The sequence below is a fragment of the Artemia franciscana genome, chromosome 6 (genome assembly GCF_032884065.1).
Source record: "Artemia franciscana chromosome 6, ASM3288406v1, whole genome shotgun sequence".
NCBI classification, from domain to species: Eukaryota; Metazoa; Arthropoda; class Branchiopoda; order Anostraca; family Artemiidae; genus Artemia; species Artemia franciscana.
In genome coordinates this window covers 22,156,831-22,174,669 of record NC_088868.1, presented here as the reverse complement: position 1 = coordinate 22,174,669, position 17,839 = coordinate 22,156,831, and the positions used below count along the sequence as shown (strand labels likewise).

The following is a 17,839-nucleotide window of genomic DNA, read 5'->3' as shown; positions in this document are numbered from 1 at the left end:
CTTATCTTCAGGATCTTAACCCCCCTCCCTCTAATGCATTCGACCTTGAGGTTGAAAAAAATAGTGCATATTATTATAAGTTTACTTATGAGGAGCCCCCCGGTGTTCAATGGAAAAGTAAGCTGCAAAAATTATGCTGTGCAATTAATCTGGTACCCAAGAAATAGCGCTATCTAAAAAAAATGGTGGTACAAAATTATGCTGTTACAAGTTTTATTTCCAACGATTTCTGCGAGGGCGAAAAGAGGATATAACTTTTCGGGAAAAAAAGAGCGCCTAAATATCTTGAGAACCAAATGAGATATTAGAGAAAATGAATTGAACAAATCTGATAGAACTGGCTTTGGTTTGTGGAAACGAGGCTCTTTGTCCAAGCATAATACTTTTTGAATCATTGCAGCCGATCTGTATACAAAATAAGTGATGTGTAATTAATTATTTTTTCGTTTATTTTTATTAAGTATTGCATTTAAGTTTCATACAGGTACATTAAATGCTATAACTACTGTGATTATCCTATTTGTCACTCAAATATATGTTATTTCAGTCCTAAGTTTGCCTTTGTTAGTTTCTTTCTCATTCAATCTAGTTTATTTAATTGTTTGGTATATTCAATGGCACTAAACTTAATTGACTGTTTGATTCTAGGCCAATAATTTAGATGGACTATTAGGAGACACTAGAACAACATCTGAAAACGCTGTTAAGGCAGCCAACTCTTACTCTGACATAGTTGACGCAATACAAGAAGCAGCTAAGGCAGCTCAAGAAGCAAATGAAGCAGCTCTTAGTGCATCTTCATACGTGAGTGAGCCATTTTATATCATCCGAGTTTCCTTATCCATTGCATCATGTGACTGCGAACACTTAATCTACGGGTCAAATACTGGATTTGACCCCCCCCCCCCTTCCTCACTCCTATCTTTAGATCTGAAAAATCGTTTAAAAGTTGAAAATCTTAGGCTGTTTTATGGCTAAAATTGACTTTTTGATTTATGAATCTATTTTCAATCGCGGTAAGTGCAAATGAATAAGTTTCATGTTCAGACAGCAAACATTCTTTGGATAACGATAGCATATTTGAATAACGGGTATTGATAGTACAAGCACAAGAAGAAGTTATGTTGTAGTTAGACTGGATAATTGTGTTTTGCTTCGAAGTTCTCATAAATAATTTGCTACCTTTCGATCTTGAAAGGATTTTGATTCGAAGTTTTTTTGTAATTATTTTTAAATTTAATTTTTAGACGCTCAAGTCTAAAAAAAAGAACAACTAGAAATTTCATATAATATCCAGCTAGGTAGTAGTGAAAATGCTACTGTGTGTTTGTATATACCATTTCCATTTTTAATAAAGAAACCTAAGTTCCCGGACAACAAGTTTGAAAATGTTCAATAGGGTCTAAGAATATTCAGTATTAGTACACTGTAATTATTTAAAATCTGTATGACGAGCTCAGTCCAAGTCCCAATCCTTTTTTGTAGGATAAAAGCACCCATGGTGGAAGCACTCCTTAGTTTGCACCCATTGTGGTAAAACCTTTCTTTTAAATAGGAATGAATCTAAAAGAAATGTTTCAAAGTTTTGTTTTTGAGAAAAAACTGCTCTTTGTAAAAACCATTATCCCTCTTATTACTTTAAGTTTGCATCCAATTAAAATAACTAACCACTACTGCTTTCATACTGATTCAGAAATAATCATACATATGTAAAATATGATACTTTTTGAATACCCAATCTAAATGACTTTTTCTCATTCAGTCAGATGGCGTTGGAGAGCGCTCTGCAAGCTCACTAGAAGCTGCACAGAAATTGAAAGACGAAGCAGACGACCTTCAAAACAAGATGCTAAATGATGTACAGCCACGCCTAGATATTTCCGTGCAGCAAACGGATGATATTGACCGTATGCTGGTTGAAGCTGGAGATAAACTAGCTGATGCACAAAAGTAAGTTCGTTCTTTTGTTTTCTGTAAGTTGTTTTCTTTTCAGTGGATCTGGCCAATGAATCTGTGACGCGATACTAAAATATGGGTGGTTGGTGCTAGACAATTGAATATAATTCTGTTCCAGCCGCGCATTTTTTTAAAGTCATATCATGTCCGCAGTGTATGTCCTTGTGAAGAGATATTACAATTACCTTAAACAGTTTTCCCACTCTTATATTGGAGTTCTTTTTAGTTAAATCAATTTTGAAATGAAGGAATTCTCAACCAGTGACGAATGAGGAAAATACAGATATTTGTGTTGCATTCTAGTGTTGACAGTGCAAAATAAAAAAAAAAGAAATACATGCAAATCAAGGGGGAAAGACTTGTGATACCAAACCATGGAGATAAGTATATAAAATAGAGATAAGTATATAAAATCACTAATTTGACCGGAACAAAAGGAAAGTAAACCCTTTTGTAGACGGGGCTTAAAACCGAAACTGAACAGCTAAAAGTAGGCCTGTAAAAAAAGACTTATCTTCTTGAGACTTCGCGAGACGCTACCATCTGATACATATTAAACAAAGGTGATAAAATACAAGCAAAACTAACTGTAGATAACTTGTTCAAAGCACATTCAATTGAGACTTAATATTGTTCATAACAATGGTAACTGGTAATTTGCGGGATCTTGATTTTCTAGATGTGCTACTTTTTAGCAAATAATTGTATATTTTAAACTAATAATAATGGATCTATTTCTTATATTCTGGATAATTTGCTGTGAATCAGTTTCCACAAGATAGTTATAAATTTCCTTCCCGGATCCATCTCTACTCTGTACGAACTCTTTCTAAATGTTTCGTTTTTTTATGGTTCCAACCTCCCTAAATGACCGAGCCAATTTCGTTCACAAGAGAATAAAAAAATCCTCGACAAAAAGAATAAAACAAGAAATGCTAAAATAGAATCACGATTTTTTTGTATTCTATTTTTGTATTGTACTACGAAATTTCTTGAGATATTGTACTTACGAAGTTGTTGAGTACTACGAATTTTTATAGAGGGTCTTGCAGCTATGGTAACTTTTTTGTTGGTTTAGTTTACCCCCACAGATTGGCGATGAATCACAGGAATAAATAATGTCAAAAATAAAATCTTTAAATTGTCCAATTTAGCCATATTCAGCTAAAATACAATATAATTAGTACAATAGGCCAATCTAAAATGGATAACATACGTCGTGAATCTAGGCATCGTAAATATGATTTTTTTTTATACAAGATGTTTAAAAAGTAATAGTAAAAAAAGACAATTTTTTCTTAATTGAACAATAGATTGATAGTGTTGAAGGCCTATTTTTAAAATATGTCCGTTTCAGTTTTATCCTGATAAAGTGGTACGTAAGTTCAGAAGAACCGATTCGTATTCGCCTTTAGGCATTTTATCCTTTATTGGTGTTGGCGATTACCAAGGAATTGATCAGTAGGTTTCCCACCTAGTACAATTTGCAGGTTTTTTTTGTTTTTTATTTTGATTAATTTTTAGATAAGATATTAACTGTTTAAAAGCAAAATTACGTAATGTACCAAGGAAAATGAAAATTAAGTCGGATTGTTTGAATTTTTTAATTAGAAAATTACACAACCATACATATCTTTAAAAAATTATGCATCGGGAAAAAGTTTAAAATTGGGAATTCTGCTTTTAATGAAAAATAGCCCATAAACAGCTATAAATTTTAGCAGCGAGGCAAATACAAAAAGAAAAAAAAATGCGTAACAAATCAGCAAGAAAGTTGAAACCGTGCAGTGCTAAATACCTTCAGAAGGTTTAGCTTTCCTTTGAATGCGCAGCTGTCTTTGGGAATTGTTGAATTTTCACCAACGAAAAGCGTTGTCACATTTAGCCAATTAGATTTGCTTATTTATTCTCACTGTTAACCTGACAACACTGACAAAATGTGGTCTTGTCCTAAAAACTCTATAATTTTGAAACAACCCAAAGAAGAAGTCCTAGAAAATCGTAGTTTTCAATTATGAATAGATCTAAGAAGGGGCCAGGGGGCGAAATAAAGATCTATTTTGACGTCCTTAGTACTTTGTCTTCTTTAAATTTTTCAGATTCTTGCTACAAAGCGTTTGATATACAGGTTAACGTAATATACTCATGAATATATTCTTTAAACATAAAAGCTAACACCAAAAAATGATGACAATCAATTTAGAAGTTAATTTTACCCTATTAAGATAATATTTCAGGGCCTTTCAGCCAGAGGTAAAATTTATATGTGTAATACAAGACAGGTAGCAAGATACAAGCTTAGATAAACACACCAAGTTCCGCTCTAAAATGTGTTTTGTGTGTTTCCATAGTAAAATGTGTTTAAGTGCACTTTCTGTGTTCTAACAGATAAATAAACACGAAAAGAACCGTGGAATTTTCCCAAAGATAATTGATGCATTTATACAAAGACAAGCAGTATTGGCCACATTTTGAATTTTCTTGTTGAATGTTGTTTGGACTTACCGTATTTGACTTCTGATCGACTCAAATAGGGCTACAAAAACTTATGATTAATGAAATTTTAGTGCAATTGAACAGCTTCCAGTAGTGTCCAAATCCAATGAAGTTCAGGATTCCAAGGCACGAGCTGAAAATTCAGGCAGATTAGCCGAGGAGGCTCTACAGTCCGTTGACCAAATTTCTGTGTTTATACCTGCCAAGGTTGAAGCAGCTAAAAATATGTCACGTGATCTTGATAATGCCGGCAAATCAGCTGTTTTTCTGGCCAACCAAGGTAACGTAAATTCATTGTGCTAAGTTATACATGTCTTTCATCAAAAAAAAAATTTATTTTCACGTTTATAATCACTTTCAACAATAAAATTACTATCTTAATTTTATTTACATATTTTTTAGTCATTTGAATTGTCATGGTTACAATATAATATAATAAATAAAAAATATAATAAACAAAGATTCAAAATATGCAATTTGTGCAAACAGCTCTCTTCCTTTGTAGGCAATTAAATATAAAAAAAAACAAGTTTTTTAACTGTAAGTAAGGAGCGACAATAAAATTTTAAACGAGCAGAAATTGTTCCGTATATGAAAGGGGTTGTCCTCTCCTCAACGCCTTGCTCCTTACGCTAAAGCTTGACTCTTTCTCGCAACTCTACTTTTAAAACAATGAAAAATTAGTGTAAAGAGCGAGGTGTTGAGGAGCGGACAAACCCTTTCATATACGGAATAATTTCTGTTCGTTTTAAGTTTGATTGTCGCTCCTTACTTGCAGTTAAAAAACATTTTTTTAAATTTAATTTCTGAACTATTTTCAATTAATGCATGTTTTGATTTTGGCTCACCGCACACAATTGATTATTATGAAATTTGTATATTAGTTTTTTTTTTGGATAAATGGTTTTCTCATAGTTCTGATCGGACTATTTTGATAAAATAAACGGTGGGGGAGGAGGCCTAGTTGCACTCCTTTTTTTGGTTAAATAAAAAGGCGACTAGAACTTTTTTTTTACAAACGTTTTTATTAGTAATAAATACACGTAACTTACGAATTAACTTACGTAATGAAATTCTATATTTGTATATTTTTATTATGTATATGAGGGGGTTCTCCCCCTCGTCAATACCTCGCTTTTTACACTAAAGCTTCAATTTGGTCCCAATTCTTTAAGAATGACCCCTGAATCGCGGAGGCCGTAGAATAAATAGTTGAAATTACTAAAAGAACTTTTGCGTAAAGAGTGAGGTTTTGTTGAGGAGACGAACCCCTTATATACGTAATAATTTCTGTTCGTTGTAAGTTCTAATGCTGCTCCTTACTTCCACCTGAAAAAACTTTTTTTTCATTTATTTTCTCATTGTTTTTTTTTTAACAAAACTAAGCTATGGTAATTTCACTTACTTGGCCAAAACTTATATAGGGCTCGTTGAAGTCTCATACAAGTTAATTCTAAGAAGTCGATTTTTAGGTTTTGGGATTTTACAAATGCAGCTCCTCCTTTTAGAAGCCATTAAGGTTATAGTATAAAATTTTCGACTAGCCCTTGGCTTGGCAAACCATTGTTTGACAAATAAATAAAATATTCGTCACTTTGTCTCAAAATAAACATTTAGGCCATTCGCAATATTCTCTTTGGGAAATAGTTTTTTTACAAATGCTTTGGCAACTGCCAATTTTTTGCCTTTTATAGCGATGCTTAATTTTATGATTCTGTTTCTTTTAATGTTTTAATGGTACATACTATGTTTTAATGTCTTTTAATGGTACGTTACATTACTAGGCAGTACATTAAAGGCAGTAGCTAAGGTACATAAAAATTAAAATATTGTTCATTAACGTCATTTTTGTTAAAATAAAACTGTTTTTAAGTGCAGCTGCTTAATACACTGACTCTCATAGCGACCAACACAGAATTAAAAGAGAAAAGTTTTACGAAAGAGTTAATTTGGAAGCAAATAGGCTATACAAAAAACAGCCTTGCAAATAAATTTTGTGATGCTTCAGATCATGTGAAATACAATTGCAGCTGTATATGTCTAATTTTTCCATAATGAATCTGATTCTTATATATTCTTTTATTATATAACTTTCTAGCCAAAAAAAAACACAATTTTTTTATAGTAGTTGTATTGTAGTGTTTACGGTACTTCCAAATACCGTTATACCGTTTTAGTTCTTCCAAGCCTCTCTGTCCCAGAAATGGCACCTAAAGCGCACTTTTTTGGTGCCATATGGCACTTTGCTATATCTTTATAAATTACGGTGCATAAAAAAGACAAAAAAAGCTTTCAAATTTGTATAAAAAAGGGATTTTCTTTTTCGGTGGAGGAATCTAATTTTTCTGTATAGACTTTTGAGAATGATAGTTTTAATGGTATGCTTTTCGAAGGTTTTAACGCTATTTTTGAAAATTCCCTTAAATTATTTTTGCAATAAGTTTAAATTTCTGTAATTTTCTGCAAATTTGTTTTCAAAATTATATTTTGTTAAGATTAATCGATATAATGGTTACTATTCTTGAATCGAAGAACAAGATTCTTAGAAAACTCAAAGGGAATGAACATTATTTTTTTTATAATTTCTCAATAGCTTCAATAAGCTGATAATTTTGAAAAAAACACAATTTTTTTTTTATAATAGTTGTATTGTAGTGTTATGTAAGAAGCTTCTTGGGTTGCATCAAAAGTGCTTGTGGCTTGCGGGTCGTAACCTGAGTAGGTGTGATGGAGTAGATATAAACATTAATCAAGCATACAGTATACAGCAGCTTGCGAAGCTCCAATAAACTGACATAAATTAGTATTGGAAACGATTTTACAGTATTAAAGATAAAAATATATTTTCAGAGTTCACCTCAGAAATAACAAACAAACACAAAGTAGAAACAATAGGGAAAATCTTTTCAAGACAGTGGAAATCAAATCTGTGGATATTTCCGCCCTATATCCAAGGGTCGTCTTCAGCACAATACGAGAAAAAAAATATATATATATATATATATATATATAGATGAACTTACATTAAAATGTGAGAATTAAAACTAATATTGTTTTTAAAAAAAACTTCTTTAAAACAGCCCTAGCATCCTTACTTCAACGAATAAGTTCAACCAGGACTCTATTGTGCTGAAGACGGCCCTTGAATATAGGGCCAAAATATCCACTGATTTGATTTCCACCGTCTTAAAAGATTTTCCCTATTGTTTCTACTTAGTGTTTGTTTGTGTTTGTGGAGTCCTGGTTCAACTTCATTGAAGTAAGGATGCTAGGGCTGTTTAATTTTTTTTTAAACATTATTAGTTTTAATTCTCACATTTTAATGTAAATTTATATATATATATATATATATATATATATATATATATATATATATATATATATATATATATATATATATATATATATGGCCCTTGGATATAGGGCCGAAATATCCTAAGATTTGTTTTCCACTGTCTTGAAAAGATTTTCCCTATTGTTTTTACTTTGTGTTTGTTTGTTATGGAAAGGCAGTGTGGTCTTCGTCGCTATTTTTTCTTACCTCAGAAGCATATAACATAAAAAATAAAAATAAAATAAATTTGGCGAATTAGTGTATCCAAAGGGAGGAACTGTGTGATAAGACTCCCTACAAGATTGTTTTCTTTTTGTGGTTTTGAAAACTGCGACACATCAAAAGCATACACTCAATACCACAATATTCTGATTTGTGGGTAAATTGTCATCGTTTGATCCAGGTGGGCCAACACCCGAACGCCACCCAGATTTTTAGTCCTTCTTTTAATTTTAAATTGTGAGCTAGGTAAAAAGCAAATCCTGCTGATAATAATTCAAAAGGACTGAAACAAACTTATGTAAACACTTTGCACTGACCTTGTTAGATTTAATGGAGGGAATCATGCTTGCATTGATTTTCTGTGGGTGGGGAGGCGGGGTTCCAAATTAGCAGTTTTTTTTTTTTTTTTTACTGGCAAGATTACGGTTATATCTCAAATATTAATACTTTTTCAAAAAACGTGGTGTCACTCAAATCCTTGGGGAAGACCATGTAATAGGGCCTAAAACTGTTTTGTTTGGTTAAAACTGTCATAATTTTGAATTCGATTTTAGTTGGAAGGGTTGTATCTGAGATCCCAGCTATTTTGTCTCTTGCTGACTTGATAATTTTTAGTGACCAAGTAATTGAATAAGGTAATTTAAGGGTAATTTGATAAGAGCGTCGTTTCACAAATAATCCTGAAAAGAAATCAAATACTATGGCCTGATACTGTTTTTACAGTATCAATTATTTAAATTAATTATATTTAGTTAAATTAAATTTAAATCTAATTTTATGGATTTAAATTTAATTTTAGTTGGACGTGTTGCTTCTGAGATTCCAGCTATTTTGTCTCTTGCTGACATGGTAACCCAAAAAGAAAATGTACTTCGGCCCCTTGGCACAGATGTCGGTGACTTGCTCAGAGAGCTCAAGCAAAAAATTGCTGTTGCCCATGACAATGCTAACAGGTATTCCTTTTTTTATTCTGTGAATTTGCTAGAAATCTCTAAAATGTCAATGTGCTTGATTCGTGATAAATGCATATATATTAAATGGAATTGCTAGTTAGCATAGTTCTTCAACAGGGCAAAAGAAATATTCCAAGAAAATTGGAAAGTAAAATTCACCAGAGGTATGGAAAATTATCAAATTATTTAAATTTTGTAATTGAGCGACATGTCTGTTAAGAAATAACTGGTAAGTTGACTTTTGGTTAGGAAATCTGAAAGGTGATTAGAGCGTTTCTTCTAAATCCGTATTGTAGAAATTGATATTTTTAATTCCAAGTTGAACTTTAGTGACTCTTTCAATTTCAGTACTGAAATGCCAAATTTGGATCGTCCACAGAATTTAGGGATAAGAAGAAATCTCTTGGCACGAGTCGATGTGCTGTGAAATTTCAAATAAAACTATGTTTGTAGTAACAAATATGCGTGTGAAAATAACAGTTTGTGAAAAATATCGCTTGGACATTTCTGTTTTATTGCTATCAAATGGAATTTCTCGTTCTAATATAGACAGATAGATAGATTTATTCACACGAAAGCCCAACTGGGTCATGGTGGCATATACAAAACAAGCGAAAAAATACAATAGCAAAACATAAACTGAAAATACACTAAAACTGATCATTTAAGAGAATCATCACGATGCCTCATATCTACCCGGATGAAATTTCCAATATTATTTATACTTAAGTAACACCTGTTTCTCAAAATTTCTAAATTTAATCCCTCCCCCCGACCTTCCTACCAAATATTTCCAAATGCACCTCCCTCGAATCCCAACATTCCCTTAAAAGTGAGGAAAAGTCTCACCCATCTCCCCACACATAGGGCAACTGTAAGGACCACCCCTCGATCTATCCCTCCGTAAATATTTCCAATGTACCCCAAGAGACATAAAATTCCCCCTTACATACATTACTCATTTCAAATCTTCCCGAACCAATCCTATTTTTAGGTAAATTTCTTCGCCCCAGTTCTCCTTGACCTCCGCATAGCCCGAGGGACGGCGGGATGGCCTTCTCAGCTGGCCAAACCTGAACTTCATGAGACTCTAGCCTAGTAGTAACCAACCTAGATATAGTCCTTATCATCCTTCCTATCTCCTTTCCCTCATTCCAGAAATTACCTAGCCCTGCATGGTCTAATATATTCTTCACCTGATTTGGCCACGAATCCTTCCTCCTATCTTGAAGCATGAATAAAAATGCTTGTTTAACTAGCCTATTATCCTCTATCTATGACCCCCTTTCCCAATATTTAACCATACTAATTAACCTAGTCTATCTCATACACTTCATTCCTGTATCCCCTCTCAGCACTAACCTAGTAAACTTTTTGTTAAGGTCTAACATACGCCTAAATACCTCAACTACATTCTTTCTAAATTTACCCCCTTATCAAACCCCCAGAGCTCCGCCCCGTAATGCGAAGCTGATCTAACCCTAGCATTACAGTTATACTGTAGCAATCCTACATTCCTAATTTCCTTAATACTACTTTTATTTACCATTCCTAGTAGTCTATTTCCCTTACTTTCTACCATCTTAAGATTTTATCTTCCATTTCTCATCTGACGATAGCCTGCAACCTAAGTATTGAAATTCATCTACATGGTCTAGTGTCCTTTCTTCATCCGTAAACTAACTGCGATTCTTTCTGTTCTCAACATTTCTTAAAAATCAAAACCACCGACTTCTTTACGTTTAATGCTAGTTTCTTATTCCTAGAATAAGAAGATGCTAGATCTATCAGTTGTTGCAAATGTTCTTTACTTTCTGCTTCTAATGCTACGTCGTTCGCAAAAAGTAATGCAACAAGTCTTGCACTTAAAAGCTTAATTATTGGGGCGCCTCTGTCTATCAAATGTTCTTCAAAATCATTAATATACAATGAAAATAGCCTTGGGGAAATTGTACATCCCTGCTTAACAACAAGTTCACTCCTAATACCCCTAGAAAAATCCATACCTACCCCCTATTCCTTTTTTTAAATAACGGCGGTAGAACAGACGTAGCCCAAGACAAGGGCCCTTCTGCACTATTCAGTATACCAGAAAATGTCCCTGCTATAATAGGCAGCAGCCATACCCGTCCCCACTTCCAAAGTGCGGCTGATATTCCATCTATACTTGGAATGGACCCACCTCTTATTCCTTTCATAGTCTCCCAAGCTTCACATACCCGGATGGGAGCAACCAAATCATAATATCATTCTTTAATTGGCCTACCTACTACATCACTCACTGCAGATACCAGATCTACACTCAAACTAGTTTCTCCTTAGTCCCTAATCACTTCATTTTCTATCTCCTGTAAGTTGTCTCTCTCCTGTGGAGTTGCTCTCCAGTCCTAATTTCATGCTCTTTTTTTTTGAATCTTCGTCATTTTCTTATACTTTTTCAGAATCAACTTATAATCCATATAATATCTAGTACTTACCCTACTACCTATGCTGTCCCTCAGCATGCTGGACCCTGCTTTTCGCAGGGTCCTAGAGCTTCTTGGCGTTTCCATTCACGACCTTCATCAAAATATCCATTCTTAATATAATCCTTTACTCTGCAATTTAACTTTGAACCTACCTCATATACAACATCATAAACTAATGTTAACGACTCCTCTTTTTTCCATCACCTAATAAAACCAAACATTTCTCTAATTCCTGCTGAACTTCTTTACTCATCATACTCTGAAAATCCTTCTCTTTCTCTCCTGTTAATTTCAATCCCTTTCTATTCCCTAAATTCTCATTTTCCCTACGTTTGTTCTTCCTATCACTCTTTGCCGCTAGTTTCTTAGAATCTACCCGCTCAGAAGTAGCCAATATTTGAAAAGTAGCCAATATATTTGAGCTTTTTGTAGAATACCTTGATAGAAGAGATCGCACGGTATAGAATACCTTGCGATGCATTCCTAATGATGAATCAGTATTTTTCCTAGTTGCTAAAAGGTGACTTGATCATTCATCAGGTATGCATATTTGGTTGCACCTAATCGCTCCAAAGTATCTGACGCCACCTGTTGCATTACCCTTGTAGAACGGCTGCTATTATGAAGGTACGCGCTTCTATAAAAAATTTTATCCCTAGGTACTTTCCTATATACCGAAAACATAGGTTTATATCAGCGCTGCTAAAGGCTTTTTTAGTAGTGGAATATAGTAAGGCGTCACTCACTGTTTTCATGGTACTGAAGAGTGAGTACAGAGAGGCCCTTGTCAATAGAAATTGTAACTTTATAGGTTGGAATTTCGATCAGAATAAACACATCAAAATAATCTGCTTTTTACTGCAATTTTTGGCATTGTTAAGCTAGTTTTTTTTCTAAGGGTGGTTGTATCAAATTGGTGGCCAAGTATATGGGGAAAGAGCTCAACCAAGGAAAATTCTAAAACACTTTGCCTTTTAAATAACAAAACATATGGTACAACAGCATTGTTCTGATGTCTTCCGTTTTGTTCTATCAAATAAAAATTTTGTCTAAATAAGGCCAAGATGCGCTTGAATACAAGTTTTGATATTTTATAACTATCAAACAGTTTTTTCTATGACTTCCAAGTTTCAGAAGCAAGACCCCTTGTGGTGGCAAATTTGTTGTCACTGATGTAGTCTGCGTAGAATGAACGGTTATTTAAGATCATCCATAGAGTGATAATAACTGTATTGTAGAAAATGCTGACGAGCAGATCTTTGGTGTTTTTGTTTTGTTTTTTTATTGGGGAGAAGTGTTTGAAGCCTCAAAGGTTTTATTTGAGAACCCTTGAATCCCCCGAAAACGTATATGTTAGGCGTAAAAAAACAATGCCACTCGGGGAGAAAAACAAATTAGCTACGAATCCATGGGGGGGGGGTTACCAGTAGGAGATATTTGATCTTGATCTTATAGACATTTCCCTTCATTTTTATAAAGCTTTCTCTTGACATTAGGCATTCAAAACATTGGGCTGCCTAACCTTTATGTTTTATTTTCCATTTTAGGATACCTGTTGGAGTTAGCTTCAAACCCAATACAGTTCTGGAATTGCGTCCTCCCGAAGACCTAGAAAATGTAAAAACGTCTACAACAATGTCTCTGTTTTTCCGTACAAATTCTCCTGATGGCTTTTTGGCTTATCTGGGTAACGAAATCGGAGCAAGCAAAAAAATGAAACGTGTACTATCGGTAAATATTCTTTTTTCTACAGAATTTGATAATCACTTATCTGGTATCCTCAAGGCTAGCTGTTTTCGCTGACATCTTTACCGCAAAGTGGCTTGAATTAACATTCTTTATACCTGAAGGTGAGTGTCTCAGCATCTGTGCTGCAGAAACTAAACTTCACCTATCTAAATTTTAGTGGAAAGAGTGGGTTATAAGGTGGTCTCAGCCCCCGAGTATACAGAACAACAACAAAAGAGATCATATTATGGTAAAGTATCAATTTTAGCTATTTTGGACAACTAAAACACAACTTGGTTCAAACCAGCCCAAAACAATGTCGTATAAAAATTCTGTGATAGCCTATAAGCTCTGAACCTTGGAAAAGTTTATGTATGTACAAGTTTTTTTCTATGTAAAATTATATGCGTATACCTACGAGAAGCCTGTATTGGGTTGTCCCGTATTGATTTGAGTGTATGAAATTCCTGAAACGTTGATTTGAATGCTATGATTAGTTTTCGTTTGTTAGTGGGTTTAAGTGAAACGTGGTTTGTATATTGAGCTGGTTGGCGCGAGGTATCTATTTTGAGGTACCTTGTTTGAGTTTTTCTGAAGCTAGTTCTTTGTATTTTAAGTTTATTGTGTTGAGTCATATTTGATGAACCTTCGAGGTATTTATCTTCAGGAACAAAATATCTGTTTTGTACAAATACATTCAGAGGATTGCAAATTTGTGTTCATCGATTCTACCGTGTATTTCGATCTCACATCTTTTGACTTAAAAATAGAGCCTCATTGCTACTTTACTGGAGTAACTAAAAATAGCAGTGTAATTTAAACTAGTGTTGTTGTACAGTACTTTGTATTCACATCCTTTAGAAGAAAGTTCTTAATTATTTCGTTTATTTAATTAATAATGAGTGAATTTAGTTATTATACAAATAAATCTTTTACTTTTATGACTATTTTTAGGATGACTATATGGCACTAGAAATCCTAGATGGCTACTTGACTCTAACTGCCGATTTTGGAAGTGGTCCACAAACTGTCCGAAGTGACGTCCGAGTCGACGATAATCAGTGGTATCAAGCTGTTGTCAACAGGTAATTATGCTCGAAAGAATTGAATTGCACTATTTTGCTGCTGCTTTTTCTGATAGTGAAGAGACTAAATAATTTACACATTCAAGTTAGGTCTGCAATATAAGCAACGATGAAAACTGAAAAGTAAGTTACGTTACTAGTTTTATTATAATATCTAATCATTTACTCGTATTACTATTTCTAATAGCCACTCATCCTAGCACCTAGTCATCTCAGACGACACAGTAGCGAACTTCTTCCTCTATGAGAATCTGTTAATATTTTCATTCTTTATGACTTCCCATGAAGCTCTGATTGACTTCAGAAAAAAAACCTTTACCCTCTGCTCGTCCCATTCAAGGTGAATTTCAGCCTGAACATAGAAAATAGGTGCCAAAATTTATTTTACTGTAATATATTAAGAAAAAATTGAATAAGAAAATTCCTTTAAAGATCTAGTGAGACATTAATGCTCCTTTTTTTCGTAGAATTTGTGCAATGTGTTTTGGTACAATTTAGTTTTAAAATTTATTACGCAAAAACAAAGGATTCTTTGAAACCCTTTCTATTTCAAGAGGGCCTTCAAAATAGATGCGTAAGATTGAGTCTTTGAATTTCTGTTGTATTTGTATCTGACAAATAAACTATCAATAGGACTAATTTATTGGAGTAACTATGAAAGCAAATGATAAACCTTAGGTTAGTCACTGTTGCAATAAACATGAAATATCATATATTGCTCTCCTTTGAGTAGCTGCTGAAATATCTCACTGATGAATATTTGTTGTCTAAGTTATGGATATTCAGTTGTGGAATATGTTATCATTACACAGTGATGAATAATTAGTTCCGGTCATATTTAAGAATGAACACTATGCTAGGCTAGAAAAAAAATGACTGGGTACACTTCAGTACTTAACCTTGCAAATAATATTCTCTAAGAAAAATATGCGTCATTCGTAAAAAGGGATAGGTACTCTGGTTCTTGAGCAAAATTTCTAAACAGAGCCGTAAGCTTTCATTCGTAGTCATTAACATTGAAGTTATTAATAGCAACGAAGACAACACTGCCTTTCCATCATAAACAGGAAGTAGAACAATAGGGAAATTTTTTACATAAGACAGTGAAATGCAACTTTAAATGAATATTTCGACCCTATATCCAAGGGCCGTCGTCAGCAAAACAAAATTCATTTGTTTTGCTGAGGACGACCCTTGAATATACTTGTAAAACTTGTACCACGTAAGAGGAGCGTACGTAGGATTTTTCGGTGAGGAGCAATATAAAAAAAATTGGAGGTGCAATAATTTAACGATATTTTTTGCATAATTTAAATAGGAAGTACCCGGAAATTCAAGAAAACTTAGGATTTGTGGAGGAGTAGTTTCCCATACCCACCTCTTACGTATGTCCGTGCCATGTGATACCTACCATGCTAAAGCATGGACCTCTTGAATACATGTACTTCAAGCCTACTGAAGCTTTGACTCGAAAATAGAACTTCTTAATTTTGATGTTTCAATGAGACACTACTGCCGATGACCAAAAATACGTAACAATGCAGCACTTGCCTTATTTCTCTTATTTCCATCTTTCTAATGACCCAAAATGTTATGGCCAAATTTAAGATATTATAATCCCCACATTCACACTTTCCTATTCGTTGTACAAATGTTTGTCCGACTAGTAGAAACATAGCAAAAATGAATATAAAAAATTTTTTTAGATGCGTTTTTAAAGTTTTTTTGTTCTTCAGACAAATTTTGCTTTTCGTTATAAAATTAGCATGAAATAGACTCTTTACAGTAATGTTGTTGATCAACAAAAAACTGGGAAGAACCTCACAAAACAAAATCCTTTTTCTAGCATAGATACTTGTATATTCGAAATTATGAATGTACAGTTGCAGAATTATACAGTCATTTATGTCATTTGTACAGTGATGAGTCAGGTTTGAGCATGGACATTATACTAGGTAAAAAAAAAATCAAAAGACTACTGGACACACTTTAGTACTGAATATTGCAACTGACAGTCTCTATGAAAAATATGTGTCATTCGTAAAAAGCGATAGATACTCTGGTTCTTGAGCAACTTTCCTAAAAAAATAAATAAATAAAATAAAAAAAAACAACCCTCTATGTGCCAGTTCCCTCCTGGCAGTGAACAAAAAAAAGAGGACAAAGAGGACACATCAGTGCTACCCATGCAAAAAAGTGACTTTTCTTGTTGTTCAAGCCAGGGGACTGTAAGTTTCCTGTATAGGGCTTTCGGCCAGGATGATTCCAGTCGTTTACTTTTTGTTTTGACCCGACGTCATTTCTAGGGCTTTTAAGGCTATTTACATCCCCTTAAATTTGTTTTCAAAACAACATTGTACTTTTAAGACCAATTTAGATTGCAGTTACCATTCATGAATCAGCTGGAAATGGCGATCTTTTTTCATTTGCCAGTTTTTTTAACGTGTTTTTTTTTTTTTTTTTTTTACTATAGGCCATGGTTCGTGCTTTACTAGGTAGCACCTACCGATGTACCCATGATAGTTAATCCGTTTTTTGTTCTAGGAATGGAAAGGCTATCAAACTAATCATCAAGACGGAAGGAGAGGCAGGAAAAGAATTTGTCTATCCCAAAGAAGTGGTTCTGCCAGGATCTTCGTCAGCTCTCAACATCCAGCCAGATACGGCCAGTATCTATATAGGAGGCTATCCAGAGACTGCTAAAATACAGCCGGGTGTTCGCTATTCCTCATTTGAGGGTGAAATTGAGGAGTTCTCTGTCAATGATAAACCAATTGGCTTATGGAACTTCAAAGATGCTGCTGGGTTAGATGGGGCTCTTGAACGGTAGGCTTAAAATAGTTGTATTTTATTCTTTTTTTGCGTCACTCTCATAAGTAATTGTTTGTTTATGTGTATGCAGAATGAGTAGTAATTACTGGTAGCTTGTATCTGATAGTAGCAGTAGCCGCCCTCATAAATCTTCCCACGATTCAGTTGGTTGGCACTCAGGCCTTCAGCCTTCGAAATGACCCTAACTTCTTGTTATTTCCTTCAGCTCACTTTCTGATAGTATGTATATATGTACTAGAAAGTGAGATGCCTTTGTTGACTCTCTTTCAATACAAAATAGTGTTCCGCTGAGTCGGATTGCCACTACTGGCAGCTCGACCTTCAGCCAATTCAAAGAAAACCCTGCTTCACTCGATTCATGCTCTGGTCTTCGGAATGGCCCTGTTTTTCGCATGGGTTGTAGTCCGGATCTCCCACTGCCATACACTTAATCATTGTCATTAATCCTTAAGAAGTAATAACTTTTATTTGCAGGTTAAAATGCTTTAGTTTTAGCTAAAATTATTTGGACGTTTGTAAGAAGAAATATAATCAAGAGTTGAAAATATTAAAATGAAGGGTAGCAACCTATAGTACGGCTCTTCTGAAGGAAACACTATTATAACAAGAAAACAGGAGTATCAGACGTTCTTTCTAAATATAATATTCGCTACTCTGACAAACTCCCACCCTCCTCCTCTAACGGTATCAGATATAGCCTTAAATTATATATTATCCGTTGTTTTTCATCTTTTTATGAGGTCGTGCTTCTTTGTTACCGCATAG

The 17,839-nt window shown here is 34.0% G+C and overlaps 1 protein-coding gene across 1 annotated transcript in view; it reads left to right on the top strand.

Annotated features, from left to right (window-relative positions):
• The window catches only part of LOC136028191 (laminin subunit alpha-like), a 231,253-nt gene that overhangs the window by 163,031 nt on the left and 50,383 nt on the right, over positions 1 to 17,839 (top strand). The window contains exons 34-40 of the mRNA XM_065705897.1: positions 649 to 804; positions 1,763 to 1,950; positions 4,524 to 4,732; positions 8,808 to 8,961; positions 12,977 to 13,160; positions 14,112 to 14,242; positions 16,787 to 17,068. Of these exons, the coding sequence (XP_065561969.1) occupies positions 649 to 804; positions 1,763 to 1,950; positions 4,524 to 4,732; positions 8,808 to 8,961; positions 12,977 to 13,160; positions 14,112 to 14,242; positions 16,787 to 17,068 (1,304 nt within the window). The remainder of the gene's footprint in view (positions 1 to 648; positions 805 to 1,762; positions 1,951 to 4,523; positions 4,733 to 8,807; positions 8,962 to 12,976; positions 13,161 to 14,111; positions 14,243 to 16,786; positions 17,069 to 17,839) is intronic.